This window comes from Ischnura elegans, assembly GCF_921293095.1.
Source record: "Ischnura elegans chromosome 13 unlocalized genomic scaffold, ioIscEleg1.1 SUPER_13_unloc_4, whole genome shotgun sequence".
NCBI classification, from domain to species: domain Eukaryota; kingdom Metazoa; phylum Arthropoda; class Insecta; order Odonata; family Coenagrionidae; genus Ischnura; species Ischnura elegans.
This window is the reverse complement of record NW_025791660.1, coordinates 4,300,045-4,319,790: the sequence shown is the minus strand read 5'-3', so window position 1 is coordinate 4,319,790 and position 19,746 is coordinate 4,300,045. Positions and strand designations below refer to the sequence as shown.

The window sequence follows — 19,746 nt, the reverse complement described above, 5'->3', positions numbered from 1 at the left end:
TGTTTGGACACTATAGCGGTTAAAGTGATCATCTTTTGATGTTATGCCTCAATGAAACCATTTTTCAATGTATTAATGTGGGTGCACCTGCTGATATGTCAAATCGTGTACCATCGAATGAAACAAGTTATAATCACTGAGTACAATGCCTGGAGAATTTGCAGGGATCGTTTGGCCTTTGCATTTGAGTATTTCCAGATGGGTTTTAATGTGTTTTGTAATGTGAGGTGGAGCATTTACATGCTGTAGAATCACTGTTGAATCATTGGAACCCTAGTTCCTTGCTTAATACTAAATTACCAATGCATGCAATGGCTGGGTGGGTCACTTCAAAGATAAAGCAAACCATTCTTGAGTTTCCCATTCGTCTTCTTTAAGCAATGGCTCTAATTAAGTTTCTTTGAAGTATTTTGGTCTTCCTTCACATGGTCAGTCGTCATCATTGGAATTACAGTGTTTGAAGCAGTGATACCAATAATTTAACGTTGTTTCTCTAAGAGCAGTATCTTGGTTAACTTAATGGGACTCTTGATGCACTTTATATCCTGCTCTCTTTGAATGAAAGAAGGAAACCATCTCCTCCCACAAATGATAGTTAATTGGCTCACACTCAGGAATTTTCTCACAACACAAAGTATCTATTAGTGAGATAAATTCATCATGGCCATCAAGGAGTTTGTTCACCAAATGTCTAAGCTTGAGTCATGATGTTTCTGGTGCTTCAAAAACGACCAGCAATCAGTTCCATAGCCATATATTGACAGGCAGCAGGAACTTTATATAGAGCATAATACATAATTGTGGTATGATTGGTTTTGCAAATTTTAAGGATAATTATATCAGGGTTACTTTAAAAACAGTTTCGTAAAATAGCCTTAGCGGAGGAGATGATTTTGAGATTTGTTTTCTTTCTGTAAAAATATTTAACCCTGTTCTCTCATCCGAATTTATATTTGAATGTATTCTCATCCAAATTTATATTTGAATATTAGCAGGTCTAGAACATAATAAATACATTGAAAACATGTTTTATATGTTTGTCCTCAACTTTCCAGTTGAGATAAGAATAAATAGTGATTTTGGCCTAACAAAAGCCACTGTGTGCTCCGAAAATTATTATTTTTGGAAGCAAATTGTGTGTAACAGTAAGAAACTCAATTATTTCATTTTTTAACTACAAAAATTTGGATCTTTAATCTTTAAATTGATTTCTTGTAATTTGAAAAATGATATATCACATTGATCTAAATTGTCTATCGTACAGTTTTCAGTGAAGGGCCAGCTAACATGGCCCCAAATAAATTTTAAAAAGACACTATGAACTCAGAATATCAGGAATCTTCCTGCTAAATTTCGTTTCAGTCAGCGCTGTAGCTTTTCAGTGATTGATTAATAGGCGTGCAGATGCCTCTCCATTTTTAAGTGAAAGCAGATACAATTTTTTCAGCATCCTTTTTCTGTAATGCTTTAGTTCATCCCGTGTATGTGTTTTTAAGGAGGTTAGTGTTTTATCTCTATTACTTTGTCTGCAGAGTTTCGAAGGAGGAGGGGCATCTGATGATAATTTGGAGCCTTCTGTGGAGGCTAAGGACTGCATTCAAGACGTGATTGAAAACAATTCACAGCCCACATACTCAGCCCAAACAACTGAAATATGTATTCCTGTTCCAGACTGCCTACTGCCCAGGGATGACAAGTTGGTGAGTTTTATTCTTATATGCAATGAAACCTGAGGTGAACCACCTTCAGTTTCTCAGTTGTATGAAGAATGAGGGTGTGTCTGTCATAAAGTATTTTTATGGGCAGTCACTTTCTATCAAGCAACCTTTAGTTGTTGGATTGGTCCAGTAGTAGCCTGTTAGGCAAAAAGCCGTACCACACAAATCTTTTGTCATGCTAGTCAGTATCAGTTGTGCAACACTGCTAAAATCTTGACAGAAATGTCTCTTATCCCTTGGATTGGTCTTTTGGATACCCTTGTCGAATCTCTGTTCAATCTATGGGTGGTGGCTATAGCAAGGCAGTGTTTAATAAGTTTAGTATTCTAGAGTTCTTTCTCTGAGTTGCTAGAATCTCACGATGATTTCATAAAGTTGTACAACAAGCATTAAGTAAAACATATTTTTGAAGTTTTTGTCTATACAAAATGGAGAAAGTAAATTTGTATTGACATGTATCAAGTATTTTGATGTGGTCTATAAAGCAACGATGGGTTAGTTTAATGAATTCCTTAAAATATTCCATTTCAAAAGTACATTTTTTATTATCTGGAGAAAAACAATATGCACTTTAAAATGTTTTAATTTTGGAACTTATTCTGAACTAGATTCATATCATAAATATTTGCTGAGATAAAGAAAACCATTTCATCACACTTGAAGGAGGACCAAAAGTTACTGCCAAAGTTGTGAAAATGGATTCATTTTAAATAATTTTTTCACCGTAAAGCAAACAAAAAGCCATAAATTATATTTTTGAAGGTGGTGGGACATACCGTAAAAAATATTAGAAAAAATACTATGGCTATATTCACATATTGCCTTAGGTCAAAATTTGATGTTTTATAGAACCATATTTTTGAGGCAAAATTATCTAAAATTTTATGAAACATGAGTTTATGGAATTTCCTATATCCCATAGGATATTTGCAATAAGTTTTTGGAATCCTCATGACTTCTACAGTAAACCTGTAAATCTTCATAGTGCATCAGATGAAAAAAAGTGCTGAGACAAATTATTTCTTTCTGGGGGTACTATAATTTGCAAAAGTCATGTAACAAATCGAGCAAATGAATAAGTAGAATATTAATCACATTAGCTTCCTTAATGTAGGCAAGCAAACATTTATCACACTTTGGCGGAACAAAACCATGGCATTGGACTTGCTTATCAATGCTACTGTTATTCTAGTTGTTAGGGTGTATGCTACAAGGTCATTGTCTGTATCTTCTACTTAATCATCTGAACATTATAGTGTTGTCTTTTTCCTTGACCAAGTTCTTGTGCCATTGTTCTGACTACATGGTTGGTTCATTGGCTCTAGAGTACATTGAGTCTCTGACAGTATACAGTTCTTATCCTATACCATGCAGAATCTCACTTTACATTTAGGTATCTTCATTCTTAGGATATTTTTCAATTAGTTTTTGGAGCAATCAGATATGAAGCTTTGAAATAAGTCTATCACAGATTAGGAACCTATCCAGAAAATGGTTCTAGAAACTGCCGCCAATCCACTAATGGGCGAATAAAGGGTTCGAACTCCGGTGAACCCGTGAGGTGATCCCATAAACCTTTGGTGTGGGTTTTTTGAACTCATTGAACTTTAATAAACACTGAATACCTTGTGCATTGGCAGACCCTCGAAGGTGGTGCGGAGGCGGATGGATCTGAAGGCGATCTTCCCAAGAAGCAGCAATCTGAGGAATATGATGAGGGGGAGAGCTTCTGTCTGATGCTGGAGAGCGATTCGGATGAAGGGGATGAATGCAGAAACAGTGATGCCAGAACCAAGGTGGTGAGTTTGGGATACTCCCTGATCGACACAGTTTTTATAGTAGACCAAGTACAGAAGACTAGCGATTATCCGTGCATGGTTTTCACTCCTGCTCAATATTTAATAAAATAAAATGCACTTTGATCCAAAAGTATCTGATCCAAAGATCCGGCTCCGAAAATCAATGATCCGATCCGAAGCCAGGTCCGAAAAAAATCCTGGATCCATCCATCCCTAATTAAAAGCATCCCTAATCAGGGTTCCAACTCAACCGTGATAGCCTTAAAACCGTGACTAAGCTGTGAATTTGGTCTACCATGAAAAAAATTGGAAATAGCCATGAATATCATCATAAAACATTAAAAATCTCTCCAAATATGTTGTAGGACTACGATTGACGGATGAAAAGAAAAATCGATAATTCGGTCATGTTTCAAGGCCGAGACACGTGCAGACACTGTCCATGCATTTATCTACACTCGTGTATTGGCAGAGCAGTTATTGGTCCGTGTGCCATGACTACACATAAACCTGTGATTGGAAGACTGGTAACCGGTACAGTGATCATTAAACCTGGTGAAAAATCAGACACTTCTTCACTTCCCTGCCACCCTACTACTTCCATTTTTCCGCTCACAACCAGGACCTGCATTTTACTAATGATAGGTGACATAAGGAGAGATAGCATATTTATTGCTGCGTTTGCACTCACGGCGTCTGTCGCGTTTATTAAATTTGTAGTCAATATGCGGCCGATGATTGTCATGTGAGCAATATTTTCACCCTAAATGGCGTATCAACAGGCCGTGAATTTGACGACATTCCATGACACAAGTTTATTACAGTAAAACCTCTTTACATCGTAATGGAGGGGACCAAAATTTAGGCAATTTGATGTATGGAGGTTCACTATAGAGAGGTTTAAGTGGTATGCACCATTTTTTCATATCCTTGGGAAATGAAAGGTGCTACTGTCTTTTAACCCATGATATTAATATATTTAAACATATAGGTGAACATATATTTACAATTTAATGATTACACAAAGGTAAAAGTAAATTGTTCAAGAGGCCTTATTAGAAAATAAATCAGTTTTTGGGTTTGCTTAAAATTTTTTTCAAACTCTTTTGAAATAATGTTTTCAATTCTACGAGCACTTTTTAATGTCATTTTCACTATAAATAAATCACTAGCTGTTTTCGTTAATGCCTTTTGACCTAAGAAATAATTCACTGGTCTAAGGGTTGTAATTTACTGATAGTGTTCAGAGGAAAGAACAATAGTTTTATATTTCTAAACATAATTTCCTCATCCTCGTATTTAACTGCCTGAGTTTTTTTTATTTGTGCAGCCTTGATATAGTTTCTTCTGTTTTTCCTCGGTTGTTTAAAATAGATGTGAGGGTGAATGAAGGTATTCCAAAGGTCACTGCCTTCTGCCTGTCCTCGTTGATGGCTAGGAAAATTGCTAATTATGTGGTAATGTCAAGCAGTCGCCTTCTTTTATTTCTCAAATCCATCATCAGCCTATGATTAATTAAGTAATTTTCATATTTTAAGGCAAATAATTGAGAATACTCCTAATTATATCTTTAAGAATTGATTTATCATTCTTATAACATGTGACTTGTTTAAGATTATAAAAAATAAGTAAACACGTGACTACTGCAAAAATAGACAAAAAATTGAGCATAATTTTGAAAATTTTGTTAAATTCCCTCTCTGCAAAATACAATACACGTAGCGTTCCGAATAAAAACTCTGTCGAGGGCACACAGAAACGCTAGGTCTGCGAAAGGTCGTAATTTCCTAGTGATAATGATGGGCGGACTACTTCAGAATGCAGCGGCGATGGTAAAAAATTTCATTGCCCTACCGCGTATTAGCTAATTAGCTGTCTCCTTCACCTATCACTGTCGCGCATGGATTGATGTTCGTTCAGTATTGCTAGAAATTGACGTCCCGGACTCCCGATGGAAGAGTCAGATTTCGCGGCAAAAATACGCAGGCAAGACATGTGACTGTCGCTAAGCGCAATAAATTTTAAACTACGATCGTTCACGAAAGCATCGAAAAAATAACCAAGGGGGTAGTAAGAAAGTGCTCCATCGGGAAACATGGGAATAAAATAATTGCGAAACTGTATTTGATTTATTTCAAAACGCGGAAAATTCATGAAATATTTTCATTTTAGAAGCGGAAGTAGCAATGCGGTCGAGTAATTCTGTCTCCTTGGATGGAAGTGAAGTTAGTTGAAATATTTCCATCAGTAAGTGATTAAAGGCTACGCTGGTCGCCTCTTTTATTAACTGAACATAGTATGTAGGCACTTACAAGAAAATAAAGCCATCAGTAAAAGAAAGCGAGTGCTATCACGTGATTTTGACCATGATTCGAGAGAAAACGATGTGTTCTGTCTTCATTTACCATCACTTGATATGATTAGGATAGTTGGATGCCCTAACTAATGGTTAACGTGAAAATTATTAAAGGTGTATAAGAAAAAAATAAGCGTGAAACATTTATCGCTGAAAATGTCATTCCATGTAGGTAATCGCGGCTGCAATAATGGTCTCTAGTTGTCTCGGTACGATTTGCGGAGGTAGTTAGGCCGTCTTGGGGCTGTCTTGTTGGTACGATACATGGAGGTTTTACGAGATAAAGAGGTTCACTATATAGAGGTTTGCCTATAAATTTACATGTAAATCTGACGGGACTGGAGGGTTGGTACGAAGTATGGAGGTTTACGATGTAAAGAGGTTCACTACATAGAGGTTTTACTGTATTTAGTTAGAGCAGGAACCCTGCTAAATAAAAGCATGGGGTTACAATTGCTATTAGCGTACATGCTTTTTCTTTGGCAGAAAGACAGTACTGTAGATGATTACTGCCATGGAAATGCCGAGTGACAAAAAAAGGAATGCATGCAAGGAGGTTGTAAATACAGCAGACTCCCAATTATCGGGCTGCGGTTAATCCATGTTACAGATTATCCGTGCACGATTTTCACTCTTGCTCAATATTTTCCACTACCTTTAAAAAAAATGGGATGCAAAATTGCAAAATGCAAAGGGAATTATTTTCTGGTAGGTATCGTCTGCTTCCTACCTAATGATACTGTTTTCACATTTAAATTTTGCGCACTGAAAAGGGATTAAACAAAAACTAAATGCCTCGCGTTACGAGAAAATTTGTGAAAACTTGTAGGAATGCTTGTACTGTGTAACTGCTCATTCATGCTTCTCATTCACGCAAACATCCATGAATTCAGACATGCAAACAGACACGCATTCATACATTAACCCGTACGGGTTAATGCACTGTGTAACCAGGCCTTAAGAGAGACATACCGTGTTTCTGCAGTTCGTTAGGTTCCAGTGTTAATAGCTTTGAGCCTTTGCACTGTTGGGGCTAAGGTGACACCAGAACATTAACTGACAACAATAAGCTTATACTGTGGAAATCGCTGTGGATGAGGAGGATGAAAAAGTAATAAGCGCTATATGTCAAGATTGTGCTGCATCTTCCAGTATGCATACATTTTTTAAACCTATCAATTATTCAGGATAATTATTTCAATGACTGATGATGGAATTAAGATATTAAAAAATAAATTGTACTGAGAGATGCATAGGTTTTACTAAAACTGGGACAAATAGTCTACTGGCACCTCATAAACCTATTGTTTATTGGCCTCTGATGTCACGCTCATGGTTTGAGCACTCACTTCTTGCAAACTTACTCGATGGCTCAATTATAGTGGCAGATAATGCCTCTTACTACTCAAGGAAATTGGAATCCTTGCCTACTACAAGATGGAGGAATGAGAACATTGAGGAAATTAGCTTTGAAGATGTCAGCTTAAAAAGAGATCTTTAATTTACAATAAACCAAGTATGGGAAAATTTTGAAAAATTAAAGATTGATAATGTCTTATACAACATCGCCTTTCATGTAATACTAGCCAGAGCCAAAAAATATTGCATAACATGGAAGGAATAGATATTTTGTCTCATTCAGGAGTGGCGATAATTTTTATTATCCTTCAATTTATTGTTATTTTTTACAGTACAGATTATTCATTATTCAGCTTGTGCATTGCATAAGTACGTGCATAAAATAACAAAAGACTTTTCCTTTTATATTGCAGCAAAGGTATTTTAGTTACGGTAAAAAATGCCTTAATTTACGTCGTCTTTCGTGCGATCCCTAACTCCTTTTTGAACTAAACCAGTTTGGCGCTCTATTATGTGTGGTTGCATACGCTGTTAGGATGCCTGCCGGCGGAGCGGAAGCTTGGCAACACTGTTATCCATAAGGCCCGTACTGTCAACTAAATGTGGAACGCTCTATACCACTTATTTCTTTTCTTTTCATCGTAGCACTTTCACGTGTTGATAAATCAGCAAATAAGATGTCTTCCTGTTTCTTCTTCTTTTCAGCTCATTTGAGATCATTTTATTTCTGATCTTCTCCTTATAAATGACTACCAACTCCCTCAAAAATTTTCGCAGGAATTTTGATCTATACATCTTGCTTCCTAGATTTACGTTATTGTACAGACTGTCCCAATGGTGGTGCGTCATTTTTGACCTCTAATTTAAGTAACTCCCACTCCAGCGAATATTCGTGAAAATTGGCATACTTCTGGGGAAAGGTCATATGTTTTGCGGAATGCAAGCAAAATTTTAGAATTTTGACCTTATAATGTGGGCCCGAACTGGGGTGGGTCTCTGAACGCCTATTTAGGCAGAGACGTTTCTGGAAAGTAGGTGTAATTATTAAGCTAAAAGTTATAACAATATGGCTGTAAAGTCATCTATTTTTTTATTATGAGCATTTAAAATACGTCTTACAAACCATCAAGGAAAAACGTAATTCGCACCGCCGCCATCTTGAATGACGTCAGCTCATGCAATAGTGTTGTTCTTAACCACCTTGACGGTGCACATTATTGAAGTTTACAGCGGAGATATTGTGGTTATTACGCCGTATTTTTCGTGTCGTAGTTATTCCTCGATATGTCGCAGCGTACAGCTTCAAGTACTGCATTGTGCCTAAGTGCAGAAATACGGCTGGAAGTGCTCCGGATGGATGTTTTCGTGCGGTCACCCAAGACGTAGAATGGAGATTGTTTCAGATGAGAAAGTGCCAACGAATGTGAATGAATGAAAAAAATTAATTCTAATATTAACACAATGTTTATCATATTTGACACAATCCTATACCTACTCATCTTCACCAGTGGAAAGTTTTTCACTTGCTGGCTTTGTCCATTTCGAGGGAATCTCTGCCCGACACTTTTGAAAAAATTTATATTCCTCAGGGAGACTAATGCAACCATATAGAGCAACATTTGAGAAGTTTTACTTAAAAAAATAAAATATATATTTTTAAAACATACCTATCTCGTGTACTATTTGTAACTATCCTTACGGGCAAGGACAGGTTAAATGTTTTTTGGGATGCCTATCTTAGTTTCTATAAGGTGAGGTGGGGTAAGTGCGACCCCCCTTCAGGTAAATCGTATTTCCGTTCTCGAAGCAGGTGGCGGTCGTGCAACATATTCCACACATTGTTATGAAACCAGAGCCAACGACTTTGTAATACTTATCCCTTAATTTCTCGTTCCACATGCTTGGGAAATATGCCCGTCCGTTCGTCTCGTAGTCATAGTTGGTTGTGAGGAGAGGCTATACCGCAGTTCCCTCTGAATCAACGCATCGGAGGTGTTAGGTAAGAACTATATCTTGTTTTCTCTTCTTCATGGATTGGTTTTCCTTGCTTTACTTTAAATTTAGGAACTCGGGTCATTATATTTGGTTTAGATGGGTGGTCGCACTTTCCCCGTCGTAACCATCCTTTCCTTCCTTCCGGGGCAAGTGCGACCCTGTTGCCTGGGGTAAGTACGTGCGACCCCCTGTCGCACTTACCCCAGGCTACAAGGTTGAAGTATGGATTGAATTTTTAGTTTCTGACTAACAGTTCTTGCGTTAAACTTTTAGTTTCTGTCTGGCAGTTCTTGCGTTAAACTTTCTTAAATGTTGCAAAACACCGAAGTTTATAAAAATAGGTCTTTTAATTAGAGTCGTCTCATCAACTTTTATTTTTAAGGTTTATTTAATAAAGATAGCTTACTTCAGTTTGTTGATTGGTTATGATAGGGCATTAAAGTCAGTTGCTCACTATGTAGGGAAAATTCTGGAGATTAATGAATAAGGTGATGCCGTGGTTTGCTTTTTGAGGACATTTTTTGGAACTGAAATAAGTTTCACCTGTCCATGGAATGAGGATTCCAGCGAAATACCTATGGAACGTGTTGTAAAAATATTACCGAAGCCCTCTGTCGGCCGTCGACCAGCCGGCTTACAAATGTAATTTTTTTAGTTCAAAAAGTATTTCGAGTACTGTTTTAGATTTCAAACTGCCAAGTCACAGGTTTTGTGCATTTCAATTTTGCCCAGCCCTACTTACACAATACTTGAACTGCTCTCAGAACTAGCTATGCATTCATTGCAAGAAAGGCTGTTAACTTCCACCTCACCGTCCTCCTCAAAAGCTCGTTTCTCCACGTAATAGGTTGTGCTCGGGGCACACAGGAGCTCTTACTATACATCCGTTTTCATTGTGCATAATTTGCACACAACCAATGGCAATCTGAACATATGTTTAGATTGTGCCAATGGCGTCGTCAGCGTAATCTTCCCGTCCGACCCTAATGAATGGAATTTCATTGTTAAATTTCATAAACACATTTAATATGTATTTTACAAGAGCCGGTGATATTATATTTCCATAGCTATGCATATTCACTCCCCTGCTTTCAGCCTGCATGTAGCAGTTTCTGTTGCTTATGTAAGTAAACATTGCAGCCGTTATAATTTTGGGCAAGTTTCCGGGGTCAGCCTTGGTGAAACCAGGTTCCGTGGCGTTTGTTTTTTTATGATAAAACCTCTGAAAGATATATAAGAAATAAAATCTCACGTTAAAGTTGTTAAATAAACCGAGAAATTTGGTGACAATGCGCAACGCCACTGGATTTCCCACACGATTGCATGAGCTGACGTCACTTTCCGGCTGGCCAATGGAATTACGTTTTGAAGTGGGTGTGTTTTTGGAGCTGTTTCGGTCATTTCTTTTCTAAATTCTGAAGAAAATATGTGAAATGAGTGTGTTAAAGTGGCCTTTATGACAATTTTTCTATTTTTTACGATTTTTAGTTAGTATTTGAAGGGATATAAATATTTTGTCCAGAGACCTATTATGAATTTGCCTAATGGGGTTTCAATGTTAAAAAAATCGAGATAGAAAAAAGTCAGAATTTCATTGATCAGAATGTCAATTCTCAGGTTTTCGGATACGAGGAAACCGAAAATAACACTTTCGTTCACGAAAATTCAATTGTTGACCCAGTAAGGTCACAGTCAAGGACATAAGGGTGCTTTAGTCATTTTTGCAGTTCATTTATCAGTATTGTTGATATTTTGACCTTAGGAGGTCACAATGGGGGTCAAGGGTCTTAGAAGTAAACGTCGGGCCATCGTGACAACCAGCGTGTCGAACCATGGGTTTTTAAGGGTTCTTCCGACAGCTTTGCAGTTCATTTATCAGTATTGTTGATTTTTTGACCTCCATAGGTCATAATGGGAGTCAAAGATCATGAAGGCATGCTTTGATATATCAACGAAAGTAATGTCACCAACCAAAGGGTGACCTAGTGAGTGAATAGTGCCCATTTTGTTAAGTCGTTACCCTCCTGAGGTCATAAGGTGGCCAACATTCACTGAGGTTTGCACAAAAATATCCAGAGAATTAACCCTCTAGCCGGAAGGTTTTCAAGGATGCCCCAAGACAATGGAGCGGTGAACACCATGCTAAATTAAAGGTTTAAAATGTGTTCTAAAGGGTGGTGCCGTTCCCATTTCAATGTTACTAAATTAGTGATTAAGAAAGGGATGTTGGGTTGAGTTGAGCCAATTTCAAACTTAACTGTGTATTACAATGAAAGCAAAATTTTTGTTTATATTGATGGCAAAGTCAAAGTCATATGTATTAAATAATAATAAAAATAAATATAAAGTACCCATTATTCAATGTGCCCTCCCTCCCCTACCTGGCATAATTTAATTCACTTGACAAATGATCCAGTAAAAATGTCCTCAAACATAATTGGGGTAATGAACTCTGCACATCTTATTATCTCTCTTTTCTGTTCTACAACATTATTAAATGTTTTTTATGCACTAACTGCTTTAAATATCCTCATAAAAAGAAATCGCACGGAGTGAGGTCAGGGTTTCTTGGTGGCCACTCAACTTCTGTCCCCATGGACACCAGCCGATTTCCAAACTTCTCTTTCAGCACATTGAGGACTTCCTTAGACCTGTGTGCAGGAGCTCCATTCTGCTGCAACCACACTTCCTCAGCATTTCCAAAGTTTTCGCGCTCCATATCCCGGTGAAGTCTTTCCTCCAGCATAGCCTGATAGGTGTCTGTCCTCACATTCTTTTCGAAAAAGTATGTCCCAAAAACATGGCTAGCTGTAATGGCCATGAACATCATTAAACCATTTCAGTCTAACGACCACTCACGCTGTACCTTGGGATTACTTGTCGCCCAATATCGTGTGTGGGTTGAAGACACAGCACCATTTTGAAAAATATTGCTTCGTCCAAAAGCATAAGCTGAAACATAAAGGCAGTGGATGAAATTTATTTTTAATTTAGGTTCATCATACAAGTTGATATAATATTATCTAAAGACAGTAAGATCAAAGAAAAATAACATAAAACAACAGAATGAATAAGATACTAACATGGAATGTGATCAAAGGGTTTTCATTAAGCTTGTCAATCATCCAGTTACTGAAATGGTTTTGATAGACATGATCTCCTTCACGAAGCTCCTGCACCATTCTCGTTTTATAAGGCCTCAAGTTTAGAATTTTTAAAGGGTATTGTAACACAGATCTGGAAATGTGCAATGAAAGTGCACGATGGTGGATGGATCTTGATGGCTGAAGACAGAACCCACAACTGTTTCTGTGCTTTGATAACATTGTTGGGTGTCGTTTTCAATTCCTCATCTTAAGATGTTCCATGATGAAAAAATTTCCCTTCCTAAATTTGTCATATAACCTGTGGTCCTCTGTTCTTCTAAGGCAAACGCCAATGCTCAAAGAAAATTTTACGAATCGTTTTGATAGCTGACTTTCCGTTTAATATGTAAGTCTTGATATTATCCACCCTGATTGCGGGAGTTAGGCTCTTCATGGTGATTCTTTCCACTATGACTAACGGCAAACTAATGCCGAAGAGACATGCAGCTGAAGAGTTTCCCGAATGGGTAACATTTTTGCTGAGGTAAGGTTCCTTCATGAAAATACTTGAAAAATACATCAAACAGCTTTTGAGACACCCAATAAGGTCAATGTGTAACTTTGTAACTTATATGTATAACCTCTTGATATGTGGACAGCACCATACTTTAGAACAACTTTTAAAACCTTTTGTCTGTCATGGTAGTTGTCCTGATATTCCCGTGAAAGATTCTGTGACATTTGACTCCTACGTATTCATCGGAGGTCAAAAACTAACTGGAGGGATATGTTTATTGCTCCACTGTCTTGGGCATCCTTGAAAAACTTCTTGAGTGATGTGTGACTTATTTCAAATTGAAGTCAGTAGTTTTCTTGTTTATTTCTATAATGCATTTAGAATCATGGTAATTGTTGAGGTGTAATTGATAGACAGAACTAGAGATATTGTTGCTGTGGGGCCCTACACTTAAAGGAATTTTTTCTCGTACTTCAGCCCTAATCAAGCCATACTGTGACTATCGATTGACTTTCATGACTTGGCATCATTGTTCAATGATCGGAATTTCGACTTAGGAGAATTTGACAGAATGATTTCATTGGATCTATTATTAGTATGAAAAATTTCCCTCCTCTTGATTTGTAGGTTGTGCAGTCAGATGGCTTCCCGAGATGCGTCTGTTCTGTCTGTCTGGACAAGCTGAGGTAAAACAGTATCTATGAGGACTACTGTGTTTTCAGAATCCCCAGTGTCTTGAGTTACGCTCCACCTTCCAGCTATAGTTATGATTGGAGGGTAAAGGCCACGCAAAAACAGCTGCTTGCTGCTGGAGTTGAGCAAGATCCTCTGGTCAGTGAGTTATTGATTAAGGCAAACTCCATATTTAAGATGGCATACTTAGCTCTTTCTGCCAAATAAAAATGTTTTCCATTCTACGCATAGCATTAGAATATTTTTAATCTCTCTCTATTGAGGTGTAATGTTGAGAGGAGTGCACTTCTCTTGTTTGCTTCCCTCTGATTTGGGTCTCAACTCAATGGGGTGCTGGGCTATTACCCCAGGCACTGTACTTGACCCTCTAGCCCACGAGTCCACCATTAAATTATTGCATTGCTAGGTACTGTTTTTAAAAGAAATATTATTTACGCCTCACAATAACTTAGACTTATGTTAAAATAAGTTACATGTTCACTTCCCTTTTGAATTTGAAATGGGTTAGGGAAATTTAGTTACTGTGTGGTAATAACAACGTGTGCAAAAAAACAATCTCTTGGCCAGGAATTAAAAAAGGACTTCCAGTGTCCAGATGGAAGAATGTCCTAAGGGCATAAGCATGTTAGAAGAGACTATGGTATTCAGTGTCCGGGAAAGAGCACAATTGGGTTGGGCCTTCCTGAATTTTGCAAACAATAGGCGATTTCATAACAGACATCACTTTCATCGCTGCATATACATTCACAGCATCTGTCGGGTATGTTAATTTTTAGTAGATGTACGGCTGGTGATTGTTTTATTGTTGGCTTATTAACAGACTGTCAATTTGGTGACATTGAGACCGTGAAAACCTGGAAAAAACGGTAAACTTCAGTATGTAGGCAGAGTGGCAACCCTAAAATGTCCTTTAAATCACAGGTCGAAAGTCATTGTTTTTGCATTTAATATGTCTAAAGGATTCATTTGTGTAAAGAATGCAAGGTGAAGCCACTGGTTTCAGAAAAACTCAATATTTTCTTAACATGCAGCCTTATAGCAAATTGACGAAGCTGGGCAGGACATGATGGCTAAATGCTCAAAGAGTACCGTTAGGCATGGCTTCACATCTGAGGGCTTATGCCCTCTCCAGGAACCCCCATGTGGAAGGGGGAAAGCTAGGTAACGTAATTATTTGGCATTCATTTATTTGCATAAGAAATCCTGTGAAGAAAATATGAGGCTTTCGTCTCCCGGGTCAAGAAATGTCCTCACATATATTGTTGTCTTTAGTTGAGAAAGGGTTAAATGCACTGAAAGCGATATCTTTTTATTATATTGAATTAGTCACACGATTTCTTTACAATCAACTATGTAAAGGTGCTTTGTGGCAAACAATGTTACTTAACCTTTTTTATGTACTTACTATAAAAGTTCTGTTTTTCATGGATTTTATTGTTATTTTATAAATTAGCAATGTGTTCAATGAATTGCCATTTTGCTATTCCATGTTTCCTTCCTGTGATTTAAATATTTCCTCAATTTGTTACTCAATGTGGAGTATGGGCATATTATAGGATTCCTTGATTTTTTAAAACATTTTACACATGTTCACTGTGTTCATTTTACATTGTCACCATAGGTGTATTCAAATTGAGCATTCTGTTATCAATGTGTTTGTGGCATTGGAAATAATGTATAGGTCACTAACATTTTTTTCCCGGTTGCCTGTTTGAACTTAAAGAGTAGCTAATTATGCCAATCCGGAGATGAGAGACATAGGTCCTCCTGATTTTCAACCGAGTGCATTGTTGGTGTGTTTTTTATGAGGCATGGAAGGAGGAGTTGTTTGGCTGATCTTCACCCTGCCTATGGTGGCCACACTTGCCTTGTCATAGTCAATCGCTATTGTTCCGCGTGTGATTGATTTTGATTCTCCATGGATAGACCCGAGATTAACGGGCACATAATGGTGGGAGACAGCCGTTTTGTGTGGTTGGTGTCTCTTCTGTGGTTCCACCTTGAGAGAGGCAGGGGAAGTTTTTCTATTTTCAACGAATCCTTAATGCAACTTATTTTCTGTACTAAATGCTTCCTTTGCTCATAGGTTATCCAGCTGCCATTGGAGTTTGGGTATCTGGAAAGAGCATGACGGAATTGCAGAGAGTTTTGCTGGATGTTGGATGCTTTTATTCTCCAATGATATTATCAATAGGTTCCAATGACTTGGGGAGGAACGTTAGATTTCATCAGCTGATGAGTAATTTCCAGTTCTCAGGTACACAACAAAGGCAGTGTTCACAATATTTTTGAAACTTTTTTACCATTAAATGATCTGCTAATTTCCTTCAAATCGAAAGGAAATATTTTGGCATCAATGTGTTCGTTGTATTTGGAATCAAAATCATTTAGACTAATTTAATTTTGATACATTGATTCAGGAATACAATATATTCCTTTATTCAGCCATGTAAGGGTGCTTCAAAAAATTGCGTCACTAAGTGACCTGTACACCATAACTATTATTTACATAGCAATTGTAAAAGGTTATATTTTAATGATGTTATTGTCCTTCCATAACACATTGTTATACCAATTAAGCATTTACATTTCCTTATGTGGTTATTTTAACTCAGGACGTGATGGATATTACTGTACATTACGATTCTTAAAAACATTTTCCATCTCCGCAGTGTTTCGTTTTTCGTCAATGTCACCATAGCTGTTTCTTTATCAAAGACAGTGAAAACACATAGGCTTTAATGAGTAAATGGCATTGAAAGCTTTGTAGAAGTCTCTAAATTATAATTTAATTTGCACGCAGCAGCAGTTTAATTAAACCCATTGTATCATATGAAGCCGCTCTCGATTTCAATAGCTGGTGCATGACAGAAAGAAGTTTTTAATTCTTGAATAAATGCATTGTAATACTGTTCCTTCGTGGTTCGTGGAGGGGGGTGTTGATTAGCTGAGCTTCCTTCTGGATATTGTTCTTGCACTGTCATTTTCCCTGTCACAGCCTTACATACCTGTAACTGTTTGTCCTGCAATCTTCTTGAGAGGCTATTTTCAATTCCTTGCCAGAGATTTCACTATATTTTATTGATTGCTGATAATCAATTGTCCACTGCCAAGTCTAGCGTCCATCTTGACAACTCACCATGTCATCTCCACAGCCGAGCCCATCCATTAAGAGTTAATTCTTCTGTTAACTGAAAATCTTGGTTGTTTTTGCATTTAAAGTCATGTGTGCACACGAAACGCAAGTGTTAAGTGATCATGTGTTTATTGGTATAAGTGCTATGGTGGGAATGGATATTTAATCAACTGATCAACATTACAAAAGAGATTTATTTTAGTTTAATAGTTGCAATTCATTTGCCTTCATGAGAGGCACCTTGCATGATATATTAATGCATTAGCTCCAAAAAGAAGGTTCTTTGGAGTATGTTATTTTACAATTTATTCACATCATATCAACTTACCCTGATCCCTTGTATGAGTTATTTGATATTATTTTGGCATTAGTTGAAATTCGTGGCAGTTCTGCATGGCTGGTGGGGAATATTTTGTTCAGGACTATGAATCACTAGTACTTAATGCATGCAATAAAAAAATTAAAAACCATAACAGCAAGAAACATTTTTTTTTTTAATTTTAGCTTAGCAAATATATCATTACATGACATGCTGCCAGTGTGTGCTGTAATAAGAAGCATATTGCATCATGTATCAATGCATGGGCTCTTGAAGGAGGTTTGTTGGATTACACTAGCACATATAGCCTATCTACCCATTCCAGCAATTTTTTACTCAGGAATGTGGAACTCTGTTGTCCCATGGAGGGGTGGAAGGTTCTCCCTCAATCTTTGATTTCAGGTTTCTGTGTTATCATGAATGTTAACGGGAAAAGTATATTTTAGGGGAATGGGGCCTTTTTGAAGGGGTCTTGAGTTATGGTGACATTAGGGCATCCATGATCGGGGATCCTGCCAGTTGGTGAAACTGAAGGGATCTGCTGGCATATACCCAGTTCAATTGAATTTTTAAATGTAATGCACTCATGTTCAAAAGCCTCAAGTGGTAAATTCATCTCCTTATTTTTAACTCTAATATGTTTTCCGTGTTGTATGCGTAACCCACCAAAATTTTTTATCAAATGAATTAAATTTTTGCTGAATTTTATGCATTTGTTTTTTCATGACTGGTTAATAATTCATAGTATTGTCTCTCACTTAAGTGGGGATAGTCTCTTTTAATATTTCTCTGTTTTAATTCATCAATAATGTATGCATGGTAGTACCATACGACTTAAAAATTGAATCTCTATGTCAGCACATTTCATTCTCCATCCTGCAGCTGCCATAATTCCACCAACCATCTTGTAGATGAAATGATTCTCTCAGCGATGGCTTCATATTTTAAGGTGGTATTTTTTGCAAGTCACTATTTTTATCTGCAAATTTGTTGCATATCCTTCAGCACAACATTGTGCTTTAGAGATTTACTTTGGTTAATAATTTTTTGGCAGCTGCATTGGTGTACCAGGGCTTTGGTCATAAGTAGTGTGTTCTCGTTTTCTGCAATGCTCCACAGATGTACTGGAGAATACATATGTGGTATATACTGAAGTGGTGTTGCTGCATTGGAATTTGACCTATGTAACCTCTGGTATAATCTCTACTCTAAGCAAGCCTGAACAGTCTCTTGTTCATCCACTTCCCTTCCCACTGCTCCCATTAATAAGAGGCTGCAAAATGCTGTAACATCTCTAGGCAATGGCTAGAAGTGGTTAGTGGTTATGTAGTCTCATCAGTGCTAACTGTGGAATTGCCTCTAGGGTCTTATATATTTAGAACTGTGGTATACCCACATTATAAAAATATTAAATTTCCTAATATGCTTAATAGGTATTATTGTCTTAATCATCATTTCTAATACATATAATTTTATGCAGCAGTTATAAGTTTATCCAGTTTGTTTTTCCAATTATTCTCATGTAGGTATTCTTTACTTGACTGTTCCAGATGAATTTCTTAAGATGTGTAAAAGGTAGATCAGAGGTGAACCAGGACAACAGGAAATCTCTTCCCTCTGTCTATCCAAACAGCATTTGGATACTCTGCAGAGAGCCATGCCTCAAGAGTCCCTGAGGCTCAGCTCCAGGCTGTGAAGTGATATATGGATGTTAACCCAGAAGTACTTAAGTATGAGACATTCATCTTAATCCAGGCACAGAAGAGACTGGTTTTAATGGCAAGAAAGAATTCCGGATATGCCTTGCGCACAACTTAGCATCAAGAGGTGAAACCCATGGTGTCCACCGTGCATTTCACTGTTTAAGTATCTTACCTAACAAATCTCACCTTGGGAATAGGAAAGTAACGAATGAAAGAGCTGTTGAAAAAAATAAAGTGGCCTGAATTTGAACTATTTTACCCGAAACACTAAAAAATGTGAAACAACCTTTGGCAAATTTTTCTGACAATATTTCGATTGATTGTGATAAATAAAGATTAATCTCTCCTTTGTTTCTGCTTGTGCAATATAATCTTTTTATCCTTAAATTGCTCATAACTGTGTTGCAATACTTACATATATGTCAACTACTTGATTTTGCTTGATGACTTCTGCCAAAGTAACTTTCAGTAAGTATTACCACAGACATTTCAAGGTATACAGTTTAGAATTTTATTAATTTGTAGAATGTCATTTAAATTAGGTTGTTGATGTGATCATGTCATGGTCTTTGCTTGTGAAAGTGTATTTTCTCTATACTTGCACCACAGTGGGTGATCAAATGAGTTTCCTTAAATCGTTAATTTTTGTACAATCTGCATATGCTGGAATACAGTAAATTTACCTCTACATTGCAGTCAAACTTCTCCTAACTCTGGAAGAGAATATATGCAATTCATGTGCAACGTAACTTTCAGTTGTAATAAAAATGTTGATTGTGAATTAGCAACTTCATATTATTTTTTTTCCAAGTTTCACAATCAAAGACCTAGGCTGCTTACACATTATTCTTAAAAAAACATCTGAATTACTCTTCAGTGTAACAGGCATTTAATGGTAGCTGTTTAGGAAAGCATTCCCTGCGGAGAGGGGATTCGAGAATACCTCCGCAGTATCCCTGCTTGTCGTAAGAGGCGACTAAAAGGGTTGGAATCACAATAACTGAAAGTTATGGTTCCTCAGTAATGAAAATTGGAAATAATAATAATTTATTCCATGCTGGTGAC

At 37.2% G+C, this 19,746-nt stretch overlaps 1 protein-coding gene across 2 annotated transcripts in view; it reads left to right on the top strand.

Moving 5' to 3' along the window:
• Positions 1-19,746, top strand: part of LOC124173147 — a 34,081-nt gene that overhangs the window by 3,181 nt on the left and 11,154 nt on the right. The window contains exons 3-7 of one of the 2 annotated variants that reach the window (XM_046552663.1): positions 1,533-1,700; positions 3,359-3,517; positions 13,458-13,661; positions 15,610-15,780; positions 18,529-18,805. In XM_046552663.1, coding sequence (XP_046408619.1) covers positions 1,533-1,700; positions 3,359-3,517; positions 13,458-13,520 — 390 coding nt within the window. In that variant the 3' untranslated portion in view covers positions 13,521-13,661; positions 15,610-15,780; positions 18,529-18,805. Of the gene's footprint in view, positions 1-1,532; positions 1,701-3,358; positions 3,518-13,457; positions 13,662-15,609; positions 15,781-18,528; positions 19,466-19,746 lie in introns of those variants that run through there. The other variant, XM_046552662.1, reaches the window with a different exon arrangement.